Source organism: Tiliqua scincoides, chromosome 4 (genome assembly GCF_035046505.1).
Source record: "Tiliqua scincoides isolate rTilSci1 chromosome 4, rTilSci1.hap2, whole genome shotgun sequence".
NCBI lineage: Eukaryota > Metazoa > Chordata > Lepidosauria > Squamata > Scincidae > Tiliqua > Tiliqua scincoides.
In genome coordinates, this window is record NC_089824.1 from 189,130,028 (window position 1) to 189,149,815 (window position 19,788).

Consider the following 19,788-nt stretch of genomic DNA (forward strand, 5'->3'; position numbering starts at 1 on the left):
TAAGGATGAATTTCTCCATGAGCATTCTGAGGAATATATTTATAGAACACTTTAACAGTATATTGGGCACAGCTACCAAAGTATAAAATAGATTTCTTCTCAAATCAGCCTCAATCTAAAACAAACGGCAAGAGGGTATGAATAGAGAGAAAGCTTTTGTACACGTAGAAACTCAGTTTGCTTGTCAGGCTTCTGTGCATAAAAGGAATATCTAGTTAAACCATAGCAAAAATTATTCATACATTTACCTGTGTGGTTTCTAACTCATATGAGCCATAAATGTGTGAATAAATATTAAAAATGCATATAATCCTTTGTAACAGTTGCAAGTATGAAAACATAAGCCCCAAATCAAAATAAGTTCTTGAGAAAGTCAGTGCTGAAATTCAGTTGGCTTCCTTAAAAATCTTCGTAATTCATGTTGGCTAGTCAAAAGGTCATAGTGTCTACTGAGGTATAAAACTGCTGTTTGCTAAGGGTTAGTTCAGACCAATTTTTGGGAGTATTCTTTATTCATATTCCAAAAGATGATTAGTTTGTCTGCTACTCCCATGGAAAACAGGTACATTTGATGCTCCCGTGCTTTTGTATCTGCTCATGAGAATCTTAATATATGTAAAGCTAGTGAACATGGCACCTCACTGCACCAAGTACAAAAGCATGACAGTCGTTAAAAGCTTCAACCTTGCAGAATGTTATACTGTATTTTGTTTAAAATACAGAATAACAATGGATGTAGCATACTTACATTTTTGCACAGTGCTAACAAAGCATTGAGGATTTGTAATGACTCCACAGTTATGGTATCTCATCGTGGCACAGCAGTTCATAGGGTTGGGCCATGATAGAAAAAGAAGGAACACTTGATGCATTTGGGAATCAGCGATACTATTAAGGACAAATAGCATGTAGCATTCCTCTGAGAGGAATTTTATCAGGGGGTACAAAGTTTCTTTGGGGCCCCTTTACAGAGGGAAAGGGGTGAAACAGAGTGGGGGAAGGTGGTGATAGGCAAGCAGAATAAGGGCAGGGAGGGGCAAAACGGGGGGGGTAAAGACAGCTGGAAAAGTCTTTAGAGCCCAGGTCCACCAACCCATGTGGCATCAGTAGTGACCTCAGCATCCCTAGTTGTGGTAGTGTCGCTAGCATCCCGTGCGGGCAACAAGTCTGAGTAGATAGGAAATTGTAAGATCTCAGGAAATTTCTGGGCCCGGGTACAAATTACCCCCTTTACCCCCCTCTCCTAGGCTGTGGCATGTAGCATGTACCCCAGGAAAGAAACAGAAAGTGTGCAGGGATTACTAAACCTTGATGCAGGAAAGGCCCCATCGAGAACCTCTGTCTATTGACACTGTACTCCAGATTTAAAACTTTTCATCTTGTTGAGAAGTTGAATCTTATTTCCCCTTTAGTGTTGATGTCAGGTTGCTGGGTGCCCCATGGCAAGCGGCATATTTTCAATGCGGTTTACCTTCATTTATTATGATTCTGTTCTGGGTGTCCTTGGTTATAGTGCATATACATTCTAAGATCAGCTCCTGATCCCTTAGGGGCTCTCTCCAATGCCATAGATTTTCATTTTACTTTTTTAAAACACTATTCAATATTTCCTTTATGACTAGTCAGTTGGATTTGGGTCATGCTTCTGCGGACTCAGTTTTCATCCTTCTTCCAAACCTCTTAAATACAGCTTTTTGGAGTAGTTAGGCCATCATTTCATTTTCTAGGATAATCTTTTGTTGGTTGTAGCTCTAATTTCTTGCTGTCATGTCATGTTTTCAAAAAACAATTTTGGCATTTTAAGGGTGAAGGAGTTTATTGTAGCACAAATTTAATATGCTAGATCAGGGGTGTCCAAAGTTATTAGCTGGAGGGCCACATCATCTCTCTGACACTGTGTCGGGGGCCGGGGGGAAAAGAATTAATTTACATTTAAAATTTGAATAAATTTGCATAAGTTTACATAAATGAATATATTAAAGATGAACTTATATGAATGAATGAAGGTCTTGCAATAGCTCAAGGGCTATAAAAGGCCTTTCACAAAGCAAGGCTGACCTTTCCTTTGCTGCCTCTGCTGCATCACAGACATGAAACAGCAAGCAGTGGAGGGAGCCCTCATCCCACAGCTCATGCGAGAGGTCAAACAGTCGCCCTCATGTTGAGAGCAGTTGTGTCGGGCCAGTGTGGGCTCCAACAAATCTCCAGAGGGCCAAAGGCTCATTGGAGACTGGGGGCTCCCTGAGGGCCACATTGAGAAGCCTTGAGGGCCACATGTGGCCCCAGGGCCAGGGTTTGGGCACCCCTGTACTAGATCTTACTTCATCAGATGCATTGACTGGTATGTGGTAGTGACAGGGAGGTCCCTGGATCATGTTACCTCAGCCACTGCATGAATGTACTAATTATTATTAACAGTATTTATATACCGCTTTTCAACTAAAAGTTCACAAAGTGCTTTACAGAGAAAAAAAATCCAATAACTAATGGCTCCCTGTCCCAAAAGGGCTCACAATCTAAAAAGATGCAAAAGAACACCAGCAGACAGCCACTAGAACAGACACTGCTGGGGTGAGGTGGGCTAGTTACTCTCCCCCTGCTAAAAAGAGGAACACCCACTTGAAAGAGTGCCTCTTACCCAGTTAGCAGGGTTCGTTAGGGCATTAGGCATTATCTCTTGTTCTCATCTTTATTTCCAAGCTCCCCAATATGGAGATAATAATTTGGACCTCCTTACAAGGCTACTGTAAAGACTGCTGAAGTAATATGATAAGTCTATTGAGAACTCAGAAAGTTTCATAAATGCTGAATATTGTTGATGCCAGATCAACAATATGCAAACAGTACAGTGCTTGATCCCAGTAGGGTCACATGCATCTAAACTGTATTGAAGCAACTCTGTAAAAGATACCTACTAAGATTGTAAAGTCATGTGATAGTTTTTTCATATTCATTTTCAAAATATGTGGAGCTTCTGGTGCTATTGTCACTGTTGTAGAAGTTAATTGGTATTCATGTTGCCTCTTTAGGAAATGATCTGTTTCTGGTAGCAGTGCATGAACTGGGCCATGCACTAGGCCTTGAACACTCCAATGACCCCAGTGCCATCATGGCTCCATTCTATCAGTACATGGAAACGCACAATTTTAAGTTACCACAGGATGACCTTCAAGGAATTCAAAAGATCTACGGTAAGATGGTGTCTACTGCAGTTAGATTTCCCCCCTTCCATAAATTCAGGAAGCTACTGAAGTAGCCGTGAGGGAGGGAGCCTGCTCTGGATTGAGGCTGCAGTTGGTAAAGGGTGATATGTCTCCTCCAGGGCCAACCCATCCATGAAGTGAAGGATGTTGCTTACATCAGCAATGGGTGGTGGGAGGAGCAGCAGATTTGGAGTGCCCTTCACCCCAAGTTTGTCACAGCCTCCCTCCAGTCCTTCATGGATGGAGTTCCAAGGGAGGAGGAAGCAGATCAGCTGCTCTTTATCCTTCTTGTACCTTGTGTGAGGCTCTTGCTTCTTTTAACTTTGATGTGGAACTTCCAGTTTTATTTAAAGGGACCATGCGTGCACAGACCCTTTAAATAAAACAGGGAGTTCTGCAACAAGGAAAAGAAGCAGAAGTCCCATGTGAGGAAAGAATAAGGTAAGGATGGCAGCAGTGTTCTTTTACCCAGTTTTATGGAGGGGGAGTGTACATTATTGCTGAGGTGCAGTGTCTGGCTACCCTTGGACTTCTCCCCCACACCAAAGTCCTGAACTGCATTAGGTACTGTCCTCCCTAGCAACTATTTATCAGTTAAAAATCTTGCATGCGTAACCAAAACAATGTTTTTAAAGTTGCATCAATTTTCAACATCTGGAATTGGCAGTCCTTGGTTATAGTGCATATACATTCTAAGATCAGCTCCTGATCCCAGCACCTTATAATAGCTGTTCCATCCTATCCTCTGATTCTAGCAGAACATTCCTTTCAACAAGGTTCATGGTGGGGAAATTCCTTGGCAGTTTGGCTTTCATGGTTTGTGATACTATGCAATGAGCATGGGGTGGCTTTATGATCTTGGCCCTCAAACTATATACAGCAGTGACAATGGCAAATATTGGGAATAGTTGTCAAAACAAAGATGCTTGAGTAGAGCAGTGATTGCTTTAAGGACTGGGTCAATTCCTGTTAGGGGAGATGGGAATCCTTTGGCTGGACCATGAGGCTCCTGTATTGGGTTTTATTTATTGATGGTTTTGGAATAATAGGGTGAGTTTGAGACAGCAAATAAACAAATGGCTGGGCCTATTTCTCTGCAAAGATCAGAATTACCTATTGGTAGATAGCTCACTGGTATACCGGGGGTGGGGGGTGGGGGGTGGGGTCAGCAGGTTCTCCTGGGTGGCTCAGCTGGGCATGGTGATGTTGCTCCCCTCCCCAGCCATGCCACCCTGAGAACCACCCATGTCTGCTACTTCTGCATCCAGAGGTGTTCTGAGAGTCAGAGAGACTTGCACATGGCCTCCCCAACCTTCAGAATGCCTTCTAAGTTCTCTGGAGGGACTTAAAAAACTGCTTCTGGTTTTCTTCCAAAAAAACTGGAAGTGACATTTTAAGGCCTTCTCAGAAGACCTCCAGAGGGCATGTGACCAATGGGGGCGGCACTTTCAGTCTCGCCCTGTGGCTACTCAGTGGCCAAGACCGCCACTGAGATAGCTAGTGTGCTTTGTGTTTGCAAAGCAAGTTGAGATTTATATTGGAATTCTGTACAGGATTCTGTAACCTGTAAGGCAGTGTTATTCAAACTGTGCGGAGCGGCTCTTTAGGGAGGCACCAGGAACTCAAAAGGGAGGCGCGGGATGTCCTCTTGCAGCGATACAGTCACACCCCTGAGCAGAATACGAACCTGTTTCTGCCCGTTGTTTGCACTTTTTTTAAAGCAGAAGAAACGGGAGTTGCTCAGCTACGAGAGTGGCTGCTGCCGCCCCGCCCTCTTCTCCCTCCACTCCGAGGCTGCCGCCTTCTGTGTTCGCTGCATGTTTCCAAAGCTCTTGGACTCTAACCCCCATCTGGCAAGTACCGAGCATGCTCAACTTGCAGTCCTTAACCCTCCCTGATCCTTGTCTGGTTGGTTCCTAGTTCCCAGCCTGGGATAACCTCTCATCAAAGTGAAATCTCCCTTTTCAACCCCCTCCGTCTTCCACTCCCCCCTTTCGATCTCCAAACCTTCCCACTTTCCTCTGCCTCCCCAAATAAAACGCCTCCTATTTTACCAGTCACCAGTTGTTGTTTAAAGTTAAACAACACTTGTTTGCTTAAAGTTGTTTCCATGCAGTTGGCAAAGGGAGGGGGGAAGAGAGAGAAGCACACACTATACTTGACCAGCAGCACAAAAAGGGTACTGTTTTTAAAGTGATTTATTAATCTTGTTGTTTGACTGAAGAGGAAAGGCTGTATTTTTAAAGTGATGAATCTTGCTATTTGAAGGGAATACTTATCAGCCATTGATGAAGTGATTGCCAGCCCAATCCTATCCACACTTTCCTGGGAGTAAACCCCATTGACTCTAATGGGACTTACTTCGGAGTAGGCATGCATAGACTTGAGCTGTGCATCTCCTAATATAGGAGACAAATCAGCTTCCTAACCAAACCCTTATCAGCTCTGATATATTTTCATGGTCTATTTTTGTTTTCCCCACCAGCTACTGGAAAAATTTAATTTCATTAAATTAATAAAGGGTTCAAGCCTATCCAAGGAGAATGGGAGAAATGACTAGTTGGATTGGGGTCCACAGGGGTGGGTGTGTGTAATGTTGGTCAGACTGGTTGTTCACAAAGTTCATTTGATAAAACAATTCTGTTGGTATGCTTACAAAGTTTAAAAAAATGAGTCTTCCTGGACCAGACAAAATCTACCTATTCCAACATCCTGTCTCCAACAGTGATCAACAGCTGATCGTTTATAAAGCATGTATATTGCTGTGTATTAATAATATATTTTTAAGATCTGCATTTAATTAATGATATGATTAATATAATTAATATTAATACAGTTAATATATATTTAATATTTAATATTATATTATAATGTTATATTTAATATAGTTAATATTTCTGGCCACTTCCTGTTTAATGATGTCACTTCCAGCCCTCAGAAACATGATGGGGAGTCATGGCCAACAGCCACGGGGGTCAAGGGAGCCACTGGCTGGGAACGTTTGAGTACCACTGCTGTAAGGGAAGCAAAGATGTTTGAATAATCCTTGAGGAGGAGTGTCCCAGCTTTGTAACAGCATTTTAAGTGACTGGGTTGCGTGGTTGGGTTACTGAGAGACTGGGTTAAGTGACTACTATGCATTAGTAGTTGTTGTTCTTCTTTCCTCTTGATCAGGACCGCCTGCTGAGCCACTGGAACCCACCAGACCTTTACCTACTCTGCCTGCCCGTAGAATACATGCCACTTCAGACAGAAAACATGACAGACATTCAAGACCTCCCAGACCCCCATTAGATAAACCTTCAGCTCCGGGTGGTAAACCCAACATATGTGATGGGAACTTCAATACAGTGGCTCTGTTCAGAGGAGAAATGTTTGTTTTTAAGGTAATGGAAACTGTGTTAGCAAATCTTACATACACTTGCAATATGTTTAATTAATTCCAAATTATCAGCAGAATCATTTGGTATTGTTTTCATCTACACTGTTTGGTAGATGTTGTATAGTAGATTAGTGTCCACAAGTGGACACTGTCCCTTGTCTGAAGAAAAGAAATAAGTCTTAAGTCTTAAGTCTTGTGAAATAATGTTTGCCTAAACAATAGGAACTACTCTTGAACTTAGAACAAAAACTGCTCATTTTCATTCAAGGTTTTGTGACTTGTAGCCTTAGAGATGTAAGATGAAAGTGTTTTCAGCATTCCCCCGTTCTAATAATCTTTTCTGAAGGTGGGAGCTCCCATGCACATAAAAAGCCCTTCTGTCTGATAAACCTCCTTGCTTCTGTTGCAATGAATGGAACAAAGCTATGTGCAATGAAACTTGCATGGGGCTTTGTATCAAAGGAGTTTTTATTTCAGCATCAAACTTCTGCTGAACTGCAGACCTGATCAGCAGTCCCATTATGTTTTCTGTTAATTTTTGGAAACTTATTGATGCTTATTTGGACTGGATCAGATCTGTTAGGAAAAACCCTGTATGAAAAATTTCAAAAATGATTTCTCATCCCAGTCCTATTCTTGAGATATACTTACTTATCACCATGTACACTGGCACAACAAGTTGTTCCTTACCTCAGAGGGCCTCAGGGTGGGACTCTGTAGGACAAGACACCTCTTTGCTCCCACAGGCGGCAGTATCCTTCTTGCATGACTTTTTGGGCTCTGAAGGGAGGATACTCCTTAGTGATCATGAGCCCCCTGTTCTTTGTTGCCATGGTATATGATGAGCAGCAGGAGAGGTACAGGAGAGGCAGCATATAGGCAGCCATGCTGGCAAGTGCCAGCGTTGACGCAAAGTGTGTGTGTGTGTGTGTGTGTGTGTGTGTGTATGTGTGGCTAGCTGGGGGGACCACCACAATAAGCTTCTTGTGTTACATGCCAGCCCAGTGATTGTCTCATGCAGTACCCTAACAGGTCCATGTGCTACAGCATCCCAGCCAGATGAAGCAAACTGTTAATGCTGGTTGAGGTGCACTTTGTCTCTCTCCTGGTATGGCTGAGTGATTAGAGAGCAACTTTGTGGAGTAGCTGGTGTGGGTTCTACACCTTCCTCCCCCTTTTTGTCCCTGCCATGGTTGTTTCTGCAAAGGTGAGTGACTTGGTGTTTGGGGCCAGTCACAAGAGGAGGCTCAACAGCACTCGGGCAATGTGGATAGGTTGCTGTACAAAGTCCACAAGGCAGGCTCCTATCTTGCCTGATAGGAGTCTTGCCTGACAGACTTATCTTGCCTGTCCCTTGGTCCATTTCCTCCTGACATAAGGGATTGTACCAGCTGGTGGAAGTCACCACATAGGCTCAAACCCTTGCCATGGGGAGCCTCGTATGTTTGTCTTACAATGCTGCCCTTTTCCGAAGCAGCTAAATTTTACCTTTGCTCTGCTGAAAAACGTATTCCTTTGATGTGTGTGTTCATGTGAGTGGGATGAAGGGACTCTGACCATGGGTTCAGGGGCTCTTAGTAGTTCATTGCTTTTGCCCCTTTGCTGCTAATACTGTAACTCCTGTAGGAGGTGGGAAGATCCTTATGTTATTTGGGGGGGGATGTCCATAGGGCATCTCCCCATGGTTGGGGGTGTTGCTGTGTCGCTCGTTCCTAGTGGCTGGCAGGAGGATGTCACCTCAGCGTTGGCCACTCATTGGCCCAGCGCCTGACCCTGCCTCCTGCTTAGTTTATCCTGGTGGCGCTTCACTGCCAGTGTTGGGGCTGATTGGATGCAGTTATTGGTTGCTTGGAAATCACATCAATGATGCACAGTTGTCACATGGATGATGTACCAACTTTGATGATGTAAAGACATCATACTGATGATACACCAATGCCTTGGTGATGATGTGCTGCCATCCAGATGCTGCTCTGTGGATAACAGGCTCTGTCAGTGTTTCAGTGAGTGCTGGGGCTGTTCTGGGAAGGGCTGTGCAAGTATTGCTTTGCCAGGATATGCTTGGTGTTTGGCACTTGTTGTGCTAGCATTGATGTGGCATTGCCAGAATAGGCTTAGGATATGATGGATGTCACAGTGGCATCTGAATAGGATTGGACCATTAGTGTCCAGACAAGTTGTGACATTAAATGTCTTCCTGGTTTGTAAACTGCAGTGGAAGGAAAGGTCTGTTAGGTATGAACCAGGGTATGTCCTACTTCAGAGCAGGGTGCAGTCAAACATGCAGAGTCTTCAGGTGCAATTGTATTTGAGTATAGAGCTATATACAGATTTGTTAGAGCTATCCGGGTCATACACACGAAATACAGCAGTTCAGAATTACCTAGTCACAGTCCAGTATCCACAAAGCAATGTCAAAATTCAGCATAGTCATATTCAGTGTTCGGTCCAACAAGGCCTCCTGCAATAGCTTCTCAATACACCCACACCAAGTGGAACTGCATGGAGAGGCTTAAATGGGATTCAGCACCCAATGTGATGTCTGGTTAATCCCTTGCCTGGTTAATTAGGGCGTGGCTGCACAGGTGTTCAGGTAGTCATGCTATCACAGCAGTTTACAACTTGCCCTGAACCAACTGTTTGCAAACCAGGCCTGGCTGTGCCAGAGCAAAGAGCTAACAAGGTCTAGATTTGGGCACTGGTGCAGAGGCCCTCACCCTTCAGTCCCAGTCTGAATTAGGACCCTGAAGCTGCTATTGGTTCCAGAGCAGCTTTTTTCTCAAAGCAAGGTTCAAGGTGGAGGGGGGAAGAGATTTTTAAAAAGAAACTTCTTCCAATCTAGATTGACCCGCTCTCAATAACTGCTGTTTTAAAAAGTGGGGTGGGAGTAGCTTTAAAAATAGAAAAACAATGACCAATTTAACCTTTTGTCTGTTTTGGCTCTTACGCTATTAACCAACTTTTCACAAACTGCTAATTTTAAAATTAAAATATGCAGCCCCACAAAACAAAAGGCACCAAAGTGCCTGTTTTGGTTCCATTGACATCTTCCCTCATATCAGGTGTTTGGGTAGAAGACTGAATATGTTGCTTTATACAGAATATTTTTTTTCTTTTATGATTTGGAAAATGCAGGATTTTTGAAAGAACGTTATGCCCTAGTCAAATTCACTAAATGCACTTTTGCTCTACTTCCTAATCTATAGTCTGCAAACCTGCTGAGTAGGTCTGAAACAGCCATTATGCAGAGAAAGCTACAACTGCAGAGTCTAATTGTGGGCCCTGCTATGGCTTAACTGTGAGGAATGAAGGTGACAGCTGCTGCTTTCGCAATTTCCTCTAGCAATCGGAACATAGTAGCTGGTTCCCCTTTGCAAGAGGGGAGTGGTAGCCATGATCCCAGGCTGAGGGTTGGGAATCTCTAGTATCATGTCTAAGGACTGATCTACACGTTGCATAGAATGAGCTAGTATTAAGTGATAAGACACATTTTCAGGCTGTACATTTTGAACTGCAGTCTCTAAATGGGGGGACTGACCTTTTGAACGTTTCTCTCACCCCCAGTGTAGAAAGCTTCTTGCATATAATAAATTAGTATATCAAGGAAAGGGCTAGACTAAGCTTTCCTCCCTAACATGATTGTTCATTCCAGTCCAGAATGCTTTCACTTGGGAGAGCTTTCAAAAATGCACCTACAGTTTGAAATTATACAGCCCAGAATCCTACTATCTCTTATGTGTAAGGCAATCAAACTTGCCTTGTATCCCCTGCCCCCATTATTTAATCTGGCCTCACTACTGAATTTATTGAAAATTGGAGGATTCTGTTTGGTCTGGGGAAATAGTTTAGTTGAAAGAACAAAAAAGGTTTAAATGAGGGGGGGGGGAACGAATACAATTTTTGGCCCTAACTAAAAGAAACACTGGCAGAACATGTGCTTTTCAGGTGATGGCTGCTGCATATGTGCTGTAAAGTGCTTTGCAACAGTCAAGGAACTGGTGTGCCAGCAGGAAGGCCAAAGCCTTCCCCCATGCACTGGTGGAGCAATAGAGGCCTGCTGCAGGTAAGCCTGGAACAGGGTGGGGGTGGCGTTTGAACAGGGCATAGGGAGGATAGAACAGGAAGGAAATGGGGTGGGGGTGAGCAAATCTGGCTGGGGTGGCAGACGCCAAATCCTGAGGTCTTTGCCAGGCCTGATGCTCCTACACAGGTCAATATGGACTTGTGCCAGTGATATAATTGGCACCGGTCTGAGTTAACCCATTGCGCCTGCTAGAGCTTCCCCAAGGGCAAGGGGACAAATGTCACCTTATCCCATGGAGACCTCCAGCAGCCAAAAATCCCCTGCAGGATGCAGCATAGCCCACATCAGCGCCACTGCTTCACCATGTGGGGATTTCTGTAGGCTTGGGCTGTGTGGTACTTTGGAAATTGGTATGTTCTGGTCAGTGACAGCAGGATTGTTCTTATGACTAGCACCAACAATAAGATAACAAACTAGAGGAAGGACCGTGAGACGGATCTGAGGTTCAAAAGAGTATGATTTTCAGATTAGTGCCGAGATTGAAAAAGAACCAAAGTTAGAAATTGGAGGAAGAGGAATTTGAGTGATCATAGTTCATGATAAAACTTCATTGCGATGTGAGTGTCATAGGAAGAAGCAAGGGTAAAGGCTTGGGATGGTTTTGATATGATAGTTAATGGGGAAAGAGTCAACAGAGAACTGGTGAGCTAGGCATTAGTTAACATACCATTTTGTTGGAAGGACTCGGGATGGTGTTAGTTGAAAGCTCCAGAAAAAAGGAGGAGCACATTGTGGTGTAGTCAGTGGCATTATTAAGGTTTGCGTCACCCAGCATGGAAAGCCAACACATCACCCCTGTGATGGACCTCCTCCCATGCAGTGGACAGGGCAATGCCCTGGGTGGTGGGATGTACCATTGCCCCGCTCCCACTGGTTTTTTTGGCAATAACTTTTGATAGAATAAAGATATTTCAACATGGTTTGTTCCATTGCGTTCTGTATGAAATTACACATCGTTTGATATATAGCATGATGGTATTATCCAAAAATACCAAGATTTTAAAAATTTTGGTGTGTAGTGGTGTCACCCCCTTGGGCGCATCACCCGGTGCAGTCCGCATCCCCCTAGCGACACCGCTGGGTGTAGTTGACCAGAACTTGGACCAGAAGAGTCTTCATTTGACCATGAAGCTCACTGGGCGAACCAGTCACCATCTCCCAGACTAATATACTTCACAGTGTGTTTTTGAGGGCAATGGATGGTACTGTATATAAATGTGAAAAAAGAATAAACTTAATGTAAAGTACAAGGAATGGGAATGAAGGTAATTGTATGGTATACAGGGAAGGACTATTCAAGATTAAGATAGCAGTAGCAGATTTTCACTTGACTGTACTGTTGGAAGCATAGGATCCTCTAAAATTTGAGTAAGTCCCCATAGGGATGCTGATGTATTTTAAATATAGCTGTGTAGAACTTGGCTTTGTTATTTCATAACCTCATGTTGAAATCTAATATATTCTCCTGCAGTGTAATTTTTACACACTTACTGGGAGAAAGTCCCAGTAAACAAGTATTACCCTTTTTCTAGGACCGCTGGTTTTGGCGACTCCGTAACAATCGTGTGCAAGAGGGTTACCCCATGCAGATTGAACAGTTCTGGAAAGGGCTTCCTACCAAAATTGATGCTGCCTATGAAAGATCAGATGGCAAATTTGTTTTCTTTAAAGGTAAATATTTTTATTGGGTATTAATTTCATGAAAATATTACTGCTGTGATGTGCATCCATAACCTCACCAAACAGTAAAAAAAAAATTCCACCTGGTTATCCAAATTTTAAAAATCTTTATTCCAACTTTTCATTTTTTGCACTATCAGAAATGATTTCCATGCTCTGTGCAGGAATAGTCATGATGAAACAAGGCTCCCAAGTATATGTGCACGATGTCATCAGCACTTACTTCTGAGTTTATGCCTGGAAAATGACCCTAAAAATCACCATAAAACCTTCCAGGGAGGGTGAGTGAGCCTCAACAAAGTATGTGCAACCCTTAACTCATGGAGCAGAGCCTCTGCTCAGCCCACAACTCATGATGCCCTGGGAAACTCATCATGACTTGTCATAGATTTAATGAATTGTATTGGGTTTTTCTGTGTGTTAATACATTATGAAATTTTTAAAGAGACACTATAATTTTAATATGTATAGATAATGCTAATAAATAGCAGTGGCCCAGTAGTTTTTTTTTATTTTAGGCAAAGGAAAAAAATAGCTCTTAGGATTTAGGTCAATTTAATTTCAGAGGTACACAAGGTATTCAGAATTTTAGATTTACTGAGTTTTTTAAAGAGAAATCTATTACTCAATAGATTAAGCTGCTTAGGATGTTGAGTTGGCATGTGCCTGTATCTCTCTCTCTCTCTCTCTCTCAACTGTATAAACAATTTTGCTGTGTGTCTATGAGAGAATTTCTCTTAACCCATTTTTGCCTGCCCAAGTGTACACATTTTATCCCTATTGTGTATATTCAGTGTTGGGCAGAAAAGGCTTAAGAATGGTTCTGGCAGTGGTGGCCCTGGCCACTGTGCTGCCCCATGGCAAACCTGGAAGTGCTGCCCCCCACACACTGGATGTGTGACCTCAGGAGATCTTCTGAGATCTCTGAAAAGCTTTAAAAGGCATTCTGAGGGTTGGGGAGATTGCGTGCTGCCTCTCCGGCCCTCAGAAGGCCTCCAGAAGGGAAAGCAGCAAGCGCTGACAGCCCCCCCAGCCATGCCACCCAGGAGTACTTTCACCCATTGACCCCCCACCCCCGTATGCCACTGGGTTCTGGCTATTCTGTTTGCCATTTCTTTGGCTCTGTCTACACATTCACCCCCTCTCTCAGTCTCTCTAAGCCAAAGAATTGCCAAACAGAGTAGTCAGGATGATTCTTAAGATTGTCCCACAGACACCCTCCTTGTAGCCTGCCTGTCTTGGGCATGTGGTTCTACAGCAAAATTCAAAGGTTTAGCAGTGCAGAATTTGTAAATTTCTTTTAATGAAAGCCTAAGTAGCACTAAATATCAAGCTGCACTAATGTTTCCTGTTAATTAGCTCATTTCTCAGCTATACAAACTTCCAACTGTTCCATGTTCAAGGTTAAATTTTGGTTTTCCTTTTCCTGTCTATCCATAACAAAGCAGGAGATAGTAGAAAATAAGAAAAGGAAGCTATGCATTCTTGTCTTGCCTTACTCAATGAAAGGCAGTGGTCTTCCAAAACCCAAACCCTGGTTTATTTCAAACTCCTTGCAATTAAAAAAAAAAAATCACTTGCAGGAATGCAACTCCTTTTACAAAATCACTCCACTTTTGGATCCTTTCTCATTTTATTTAGTCATCATTTGAATAAATAGGGATGTATTTGCTGTTGTGTTAATCTCCTTTCTTAGTTGAGACAGATGCCTTCTGTCATACATACAAAGGATGTCATACATCCTTACTTTTGCAGAAAAATATTGGAAACCTTCATCAAGTGGCAGTGTGATACAAAGTTTCAGGGAGCCCTTGTTACAGATTTTTTTTGGCAAGTGGTAAACTTAGCCTCCTGTCACCTGTTGAGCCCAGTCTGCAGGAACACCAGATGTTCATATGAATGATTGCAGTGATTCTCCAGTGTGTGTTCTGACCTTCTCTTGCCTAGGAGATAAATATTGGGTGTTTAAGGAAGTGACAGCAGAGCCAGGGTACCCACACAGCCTTGTGGAGTTGGGCAGCTGCCTTCCCCGGGATGGGATTGACACAGCTTTACGGTGGGAACCTGTAGGGAAGACCTACTTTTTCAAAGGAGGCCAATATTGGAGGTACAATGAGGACAAGCGAGCAACAGATCCAGGCTATCCCAAGCCCATCACGGTATGGAAAGGGATCCCACAAGCCCCACAAGGAGCTTTTGTCAGCAAAGAAGGATGTAAGTACTTATGTTGCTTATTGATCAATCACTAGCATTAAAATACACATCTGTTGTGTTGAGTTCTACGTACCGATTGCTTTAAAACCACATAGTACACAGTATTCTTCCAACCGGATGATGGATGGATTCCATCTGTTTGTCTTCCTTGGATCTGAACATCACCTATCTGTTGTTTCCTGTCCCCATTCCTCAAACTGTTGTATGTGCAAGTAAGGAAATAAAATCATTTGTAAGACAAATTATTTTTCTACATTCAGCTTTTCCTATGTTTCCAGTATGACCTAGAGTGCTGAACAAGATACCCTGCCATCCATGTGAAAAAGCATTTGAGTATTTAATACAGACTGGAGTAATTTTTGCTTTCTCTTCCAGTTTATACCTACTTTTATAAAGGTAAGGAGTACTGGAAGTTTGATAACCAGAGGCTGACTGTGGAGCCAGGATACCCCAGGTCAATCCTCAAGGACTGGATGGGTTGCAACCAAAAGGAGGTTGAACGAAGCAAAGACAAGCGCCTCTCTCACAATGATGTGGATATTATGGTGACTATAAATGACATGCCTAGCACTGTCAATGCAATTGCAGTTGTGATCCCCTGCATTTTATCTTTGTGTATCCTTGTCCTGGTATACACAATCTTCCAGTTCAAGAACAAAGAGGTCCAGCAAACTGTGACCTATTACAGACGACCTGTTCAAGAATGGGTATGACAAGCTCAGCAGCTCAGTTGGGCTCACATGATAACGATGGTGGGCTGCAGGCATAGAAAAAAAGGATTGAAGGACAGTCTGCCAGACAAAGGAACAAGTAAAAGAACTCTTGAAGAACAGCCAGTCAGCAGAATTCTGGGATTGAAAGAGCAAACACAAAAATCAACTAAAACCCAGGTGGCCTTGCACGGTGGAGCTGCTTTTCTTCTGACTGCCTCAGTGCCATGTGTGTCTCGGTGTGACATTTTTAACCAACCCACTCAGTGAGTGTCAGAGACCTCAAGAGGAGTTTGCTTCAACCTTTTTTCAACTCACCTGAGCAATCTTCTTCAGTGCCCTCTTTTAAACCCAGCATTTGCCAGTGTAGCCAACCACCTCTCAACAGTCCTGTTTTTTCTACACTTGTTTCATCAAAAAAAGATAATTCTGCAGGACACAAAAGGAATACTTCAGTACCTTCTGAAGAAGACATTCTGAGGCTGAGTCATTCTGAAAGGTTTTAATTTACTACAGGAACCAGGCAATTGCCTGGATACGGTTTTTTTCAATACCTGCTGGTCAGATGTTTTGTACATTCATGCTAATTAACTGATGTTCCCACTCTGCAACAGCAGATGCATATAAAGAGCTCTTAGGAGGTGATTTTGTGTAGACCACGACTTCAAACAGCTCTATTAAGCCAGATCAAATTGAAACAAACTAGGAACAGAAATTTCTGAATTCAAAGCAATTGGGTTCAAACACCAGTGAAGTGAATGCAGCCCTAAGCTCTTGTTTTTAAGATCCTGTCATGTAATGAATATTTAAATGTCATATTACCACTATTTTAAGTTGGCAACAATAAATGAATTGTTACCATTATAAGATTTAATGTAACTTCTGTGATATTTTCATCCCTTTACATCTCAGAAAGTGGGATGCATATCGGGATGCTGACATTTTGCAACAGGATTGCAATGAGAATGTTGATGGAGTGATAATGTTTCCACTGATGGAGAGGGGAAGAATTAGTCAGAAAATTTGTCATTGAAATTATCCTGAAACTAGAAGTTTAGAAACATGATCTGGAATAAATGAAAAACAACTTTCACTTTACAGCTAAGTTTCTAACTAGAAAGAAAAGCTCTTAAATTTTACAGTATCAAATTTCAGTGATCTGTGAATGCCATGCAGAGGTAGAAGGGCAAAAGAGAGCGAAAAAACATGTTTTCTTTGAAGAATACAATTGCAATCTTGATGGCCTGCCAGAAACGCTGCAACCTGGTTTTCGTGTAGATATAAAAATTATGTAATTCAGTCTTGTTAATGGAGCTGCTGAACCATGAGAATTTTCTAGTGATTTGTTGTCAGTCTTCTTGGCCAAATAGCCCCCTTTTTCCTCTCTCTTTAAGTGTTTCCATACTCGCTGTTGACCTACAGGCCATTCAAAAAAGACTGGAATGTGATTAGAGGCTAATATTTGATTATGGCATAATTTAGTATATTTTAAATAGTTCAATTCTCAACACAGTTGGAGAAGCTCTTACCTGAGCAAAAAGGCAGGGAGAATCTTTGGCACTAAATTGAGGTCACATTTTATAAAATGCCCCTGTTGAAATTCTCACACACCTTGTGTCACTCATGTTAAATGATAATCTTACATGTGTAAATAATGCTGAGATGATGCACAAAACTCTTTTCATTTGAGTTTCTCAAGTTTCCACACAAAATGTAGAAATATTGTAATATATGACAAGGCCCTAAGCCTGTAATACCTATGCCTCAAGGTGTTTGTTTCCTGTAAGATAGGATTACATCTTGTCTTGCTGAACACAATTAGTGTACTTCTGAGTAAAATAAGTAATACAGTTTTCAAACACTTCTACTTATGCTAGATTTAAAGATGTTACACTAGCAAATATGTGGTTCAACTCCTAAGAGGGCAGCAGGGAGAGGTGCTTACACTCATGCCCATAAATTTTCCTTTGCAAATTCCTTCCCAAGTGGATTTTTTTTATCAGTAAGGCTAATTCCCAGATGCAGTATCCAACTGGGAAAAGAACATAAGAACAGCCCCACTGCATCAGGCCACAGGCCCATCTAGTCCAGCTTCCTGTATCTCACAGCGGCCCACCAAATGCCCCAGGGAGCACACCAGATAACAAGAGACCTCATTCTGGTGCCCTCCCTTGCATCTGGCATTCTGACATAGCCCATTTCTAAAATCAGGAGGTTGCACATACACATCATGGCTTGTAACCCGTAATGGATTTTTCCTCCAGAAACTTGTCCAATCCCCTTTTAAAGGCGTCCAGGCCAGATACCGTCACCACATCCTGCGGCAAGGAGTTCCACAGACCAACCACACACTGAGTAAAGAAATATTTTCTTTTGTCTGTCCTAACTCTCCCAACACTCAATTTTAGTGGATGTCCCCTGGTTCTGGTGTTATGTGAGAGTATAAAGAGCATCTCTATCCACTCTGTCCATCCCCTGCATAACTTTGTATGTCTCAATCATGTCCCCCCTCAGGCATCTCCTTTCTAGACTAAAGAGGCCCAAACACCTCATGAGCCTCTCCTGATAAGGAAGGTGCCCCAGCCCAGTAATCATCTTAGTCGCTCTCTTTTGCACCTTTTCCATTTCCACTATGTCTTTTTTGAGATGCGGCGACCAGAACCGGACACAATACTCCAGGTGTGGCCTTACCATCGATTTGTACAACGGCATTATAATATTAGCCGTTTTGTTCTCAATACCTTTTCTAATGATCCCAAGCATAGAATTGGCCTTCTTTACTGCCACCGCACATTGGGTTGACACTTTCATCAACCTGTCCACCACCACCCCAAGAAAGAAAAAGCAATATAAACACTGTTTGAAGATGCATGTGTAGTGGACAGCTGACAAATGAGGGCAGGATTAAGCAGCAGTCCTCCCTAACTCTCTTCTCCCATGCAACCATTCTGTGGACCTAAACTGACATTACAAGAGAAAGACATGAGTTTAACTACTGATTCTGTTCTAGTATCTAGCTCTGCCCTCAGTTTTAGCACACAAAGGAGTTAGCAAATAGTATGAGAAACTATGTAGGTTAGCTGGGGGTTGAAATTGAATTTGACAGTTTTAAGAGATGAGACCATGTAAAACTTCCAAAGTACTTAATATATTTAATGAAAACCATTGCCTCAGAATCTCATAAGCCAGTTTGTAAAACGCTTCTGCGCCTTTTTGTTAGACTAAATGCTGGCTTTCCAGTGCAGTTCTAGCCCCTATAGATGTAGTTCATGAAAAGCAGTTTGATGTAGGGCAGTGCTTCCCAAACTCCTACAAGGGAGTTGGGAGCACTGTAAGTGTAGAGGGAGGGGCTATGGCAGCAATGTGATCCCCAGGATGGTGGTGTTGCAAATGGGTGGGGAGTGTTTAACTTACTGGCAGCCAGGGCCAGAATACTTGGGGGGGGGGGTATCTGGGAGCCCTCTGCAGTGCTCCCCATGCCTCCAAATGGGGAAAAATGGGCACTTCTGGTTTTTGACACAAACCAGAAATCACTTTTTTTTACATATAAGTAAAACCCCTCTCTAACCCCTGGCAGCAGTGTGATCCTGGGGATTGCATTGCTGCCTTCCTCTCTGTCCCTTAAAGGGGAAGGGACAACTGCTTCCCTGGCTGGTGGGTTATGACCCACCAGTTTGCAAACAATTGGTATAGAGCACCAAGTGGAAAATCTCACCACATATGGGAATGGTTTGTATACCACCTTGAAGTTAAGAGGGTTGTGAAAATTGGCCTTTCTATGATGCAAGAGCAGCAGCAAAACATGATTACGTTTATATTCTACCTTTTTTGATTCTGGAACTCATGAATTGATAGTACATTAACTGATAACTTTTTTCAGGTCACGCCCAAATTCCAGTACATTAATTGATAACTTTTTTTCAGGTCATGCCCAAATTCCAGTAGTTCAATGTACATGAATACTTTGATGCACTGTTCCAACCATAGACTTTCAAGAAATGGATGGCATAAAATATCCATGTTACAAATCTGGGATATAATTCTGCTATGTAAAATTTAATGTTGCAGTGTGTACCTGGATGTACTCCACGTACTATCAAACTGTCTTTCAGCACACGTTTAAAAGTTGCATGAACTAGCCAGACCACGACTGCTATTCTAGAGTGTCATGCTAAGAGACAACATTACTAGAACTCAGTATCTTATTTTATGTACTGTAAAATGGATTCTAAAATCCATATCCATTTTAGGAAATGATTTAAATTACACATGATTAAGGCACCAGATAAAACCACTGTGAAAATCATAAATGAAAATGCAGATACCCTGAGAGCTGAATTTACCCTTCACAGGTCAATACATTAAGAACATAAGAACAGCCCCACTGGATCAGGCCATAGGCCCATCTAGTCCAGCTTCCTGTATCTCACAGCGGCCCACCAAATGTAGAGATGCCTAGGACTTGGCTGGCAACGGATGCAGGAAGCAGGCACTGATGGGAAGGGCTGAGTCCCT

The 19,788-nt window shown here is 42.6% G+C and overlaps 1 protein-coding gene across 2 annotated transcripts in view; it reads left to right on the forward strand.

Moving 5' to 3' along the window:
• The window catches only part of MMP24 (matrix metallopeptidase 24), a 39,465-nt gene extending 23,195 nt beyond the window's left edge, over window positions 1-16,270 (forward strand). For both annotated transcript variants that reach the window (XM_066623125.1, XM_066623126.1), the window contains exons 5-9: window positions 3,030-3,191; window positions 6,378-6,589; window positions 12,202-12,340; window positions 14,297-14,563; window positions 14,939-16,270. In XM_066623125.1, the coding sequence (XP_066479222.1) occupies window positions 3,030-3,191; window positions 6,378-6,589; window positions 12,202-12,340; window positions 14,297-14,563; window positions 14,939-15,276 (1,118 nt within the window). In that variant the 3' untranslated portion in view covers window positions 15,277-16,270. The remainder of the gene's footprint in view (window positions 1-3,029; window positions 3,192-6,377; window positions 6,590-12,201; window positions 12,341-14,296; window positions 14,564-14,938) is intronic.
• The last annotated feature ends 3,518 nt before the right edge of the window (window positions 16,271-19,788 follow it).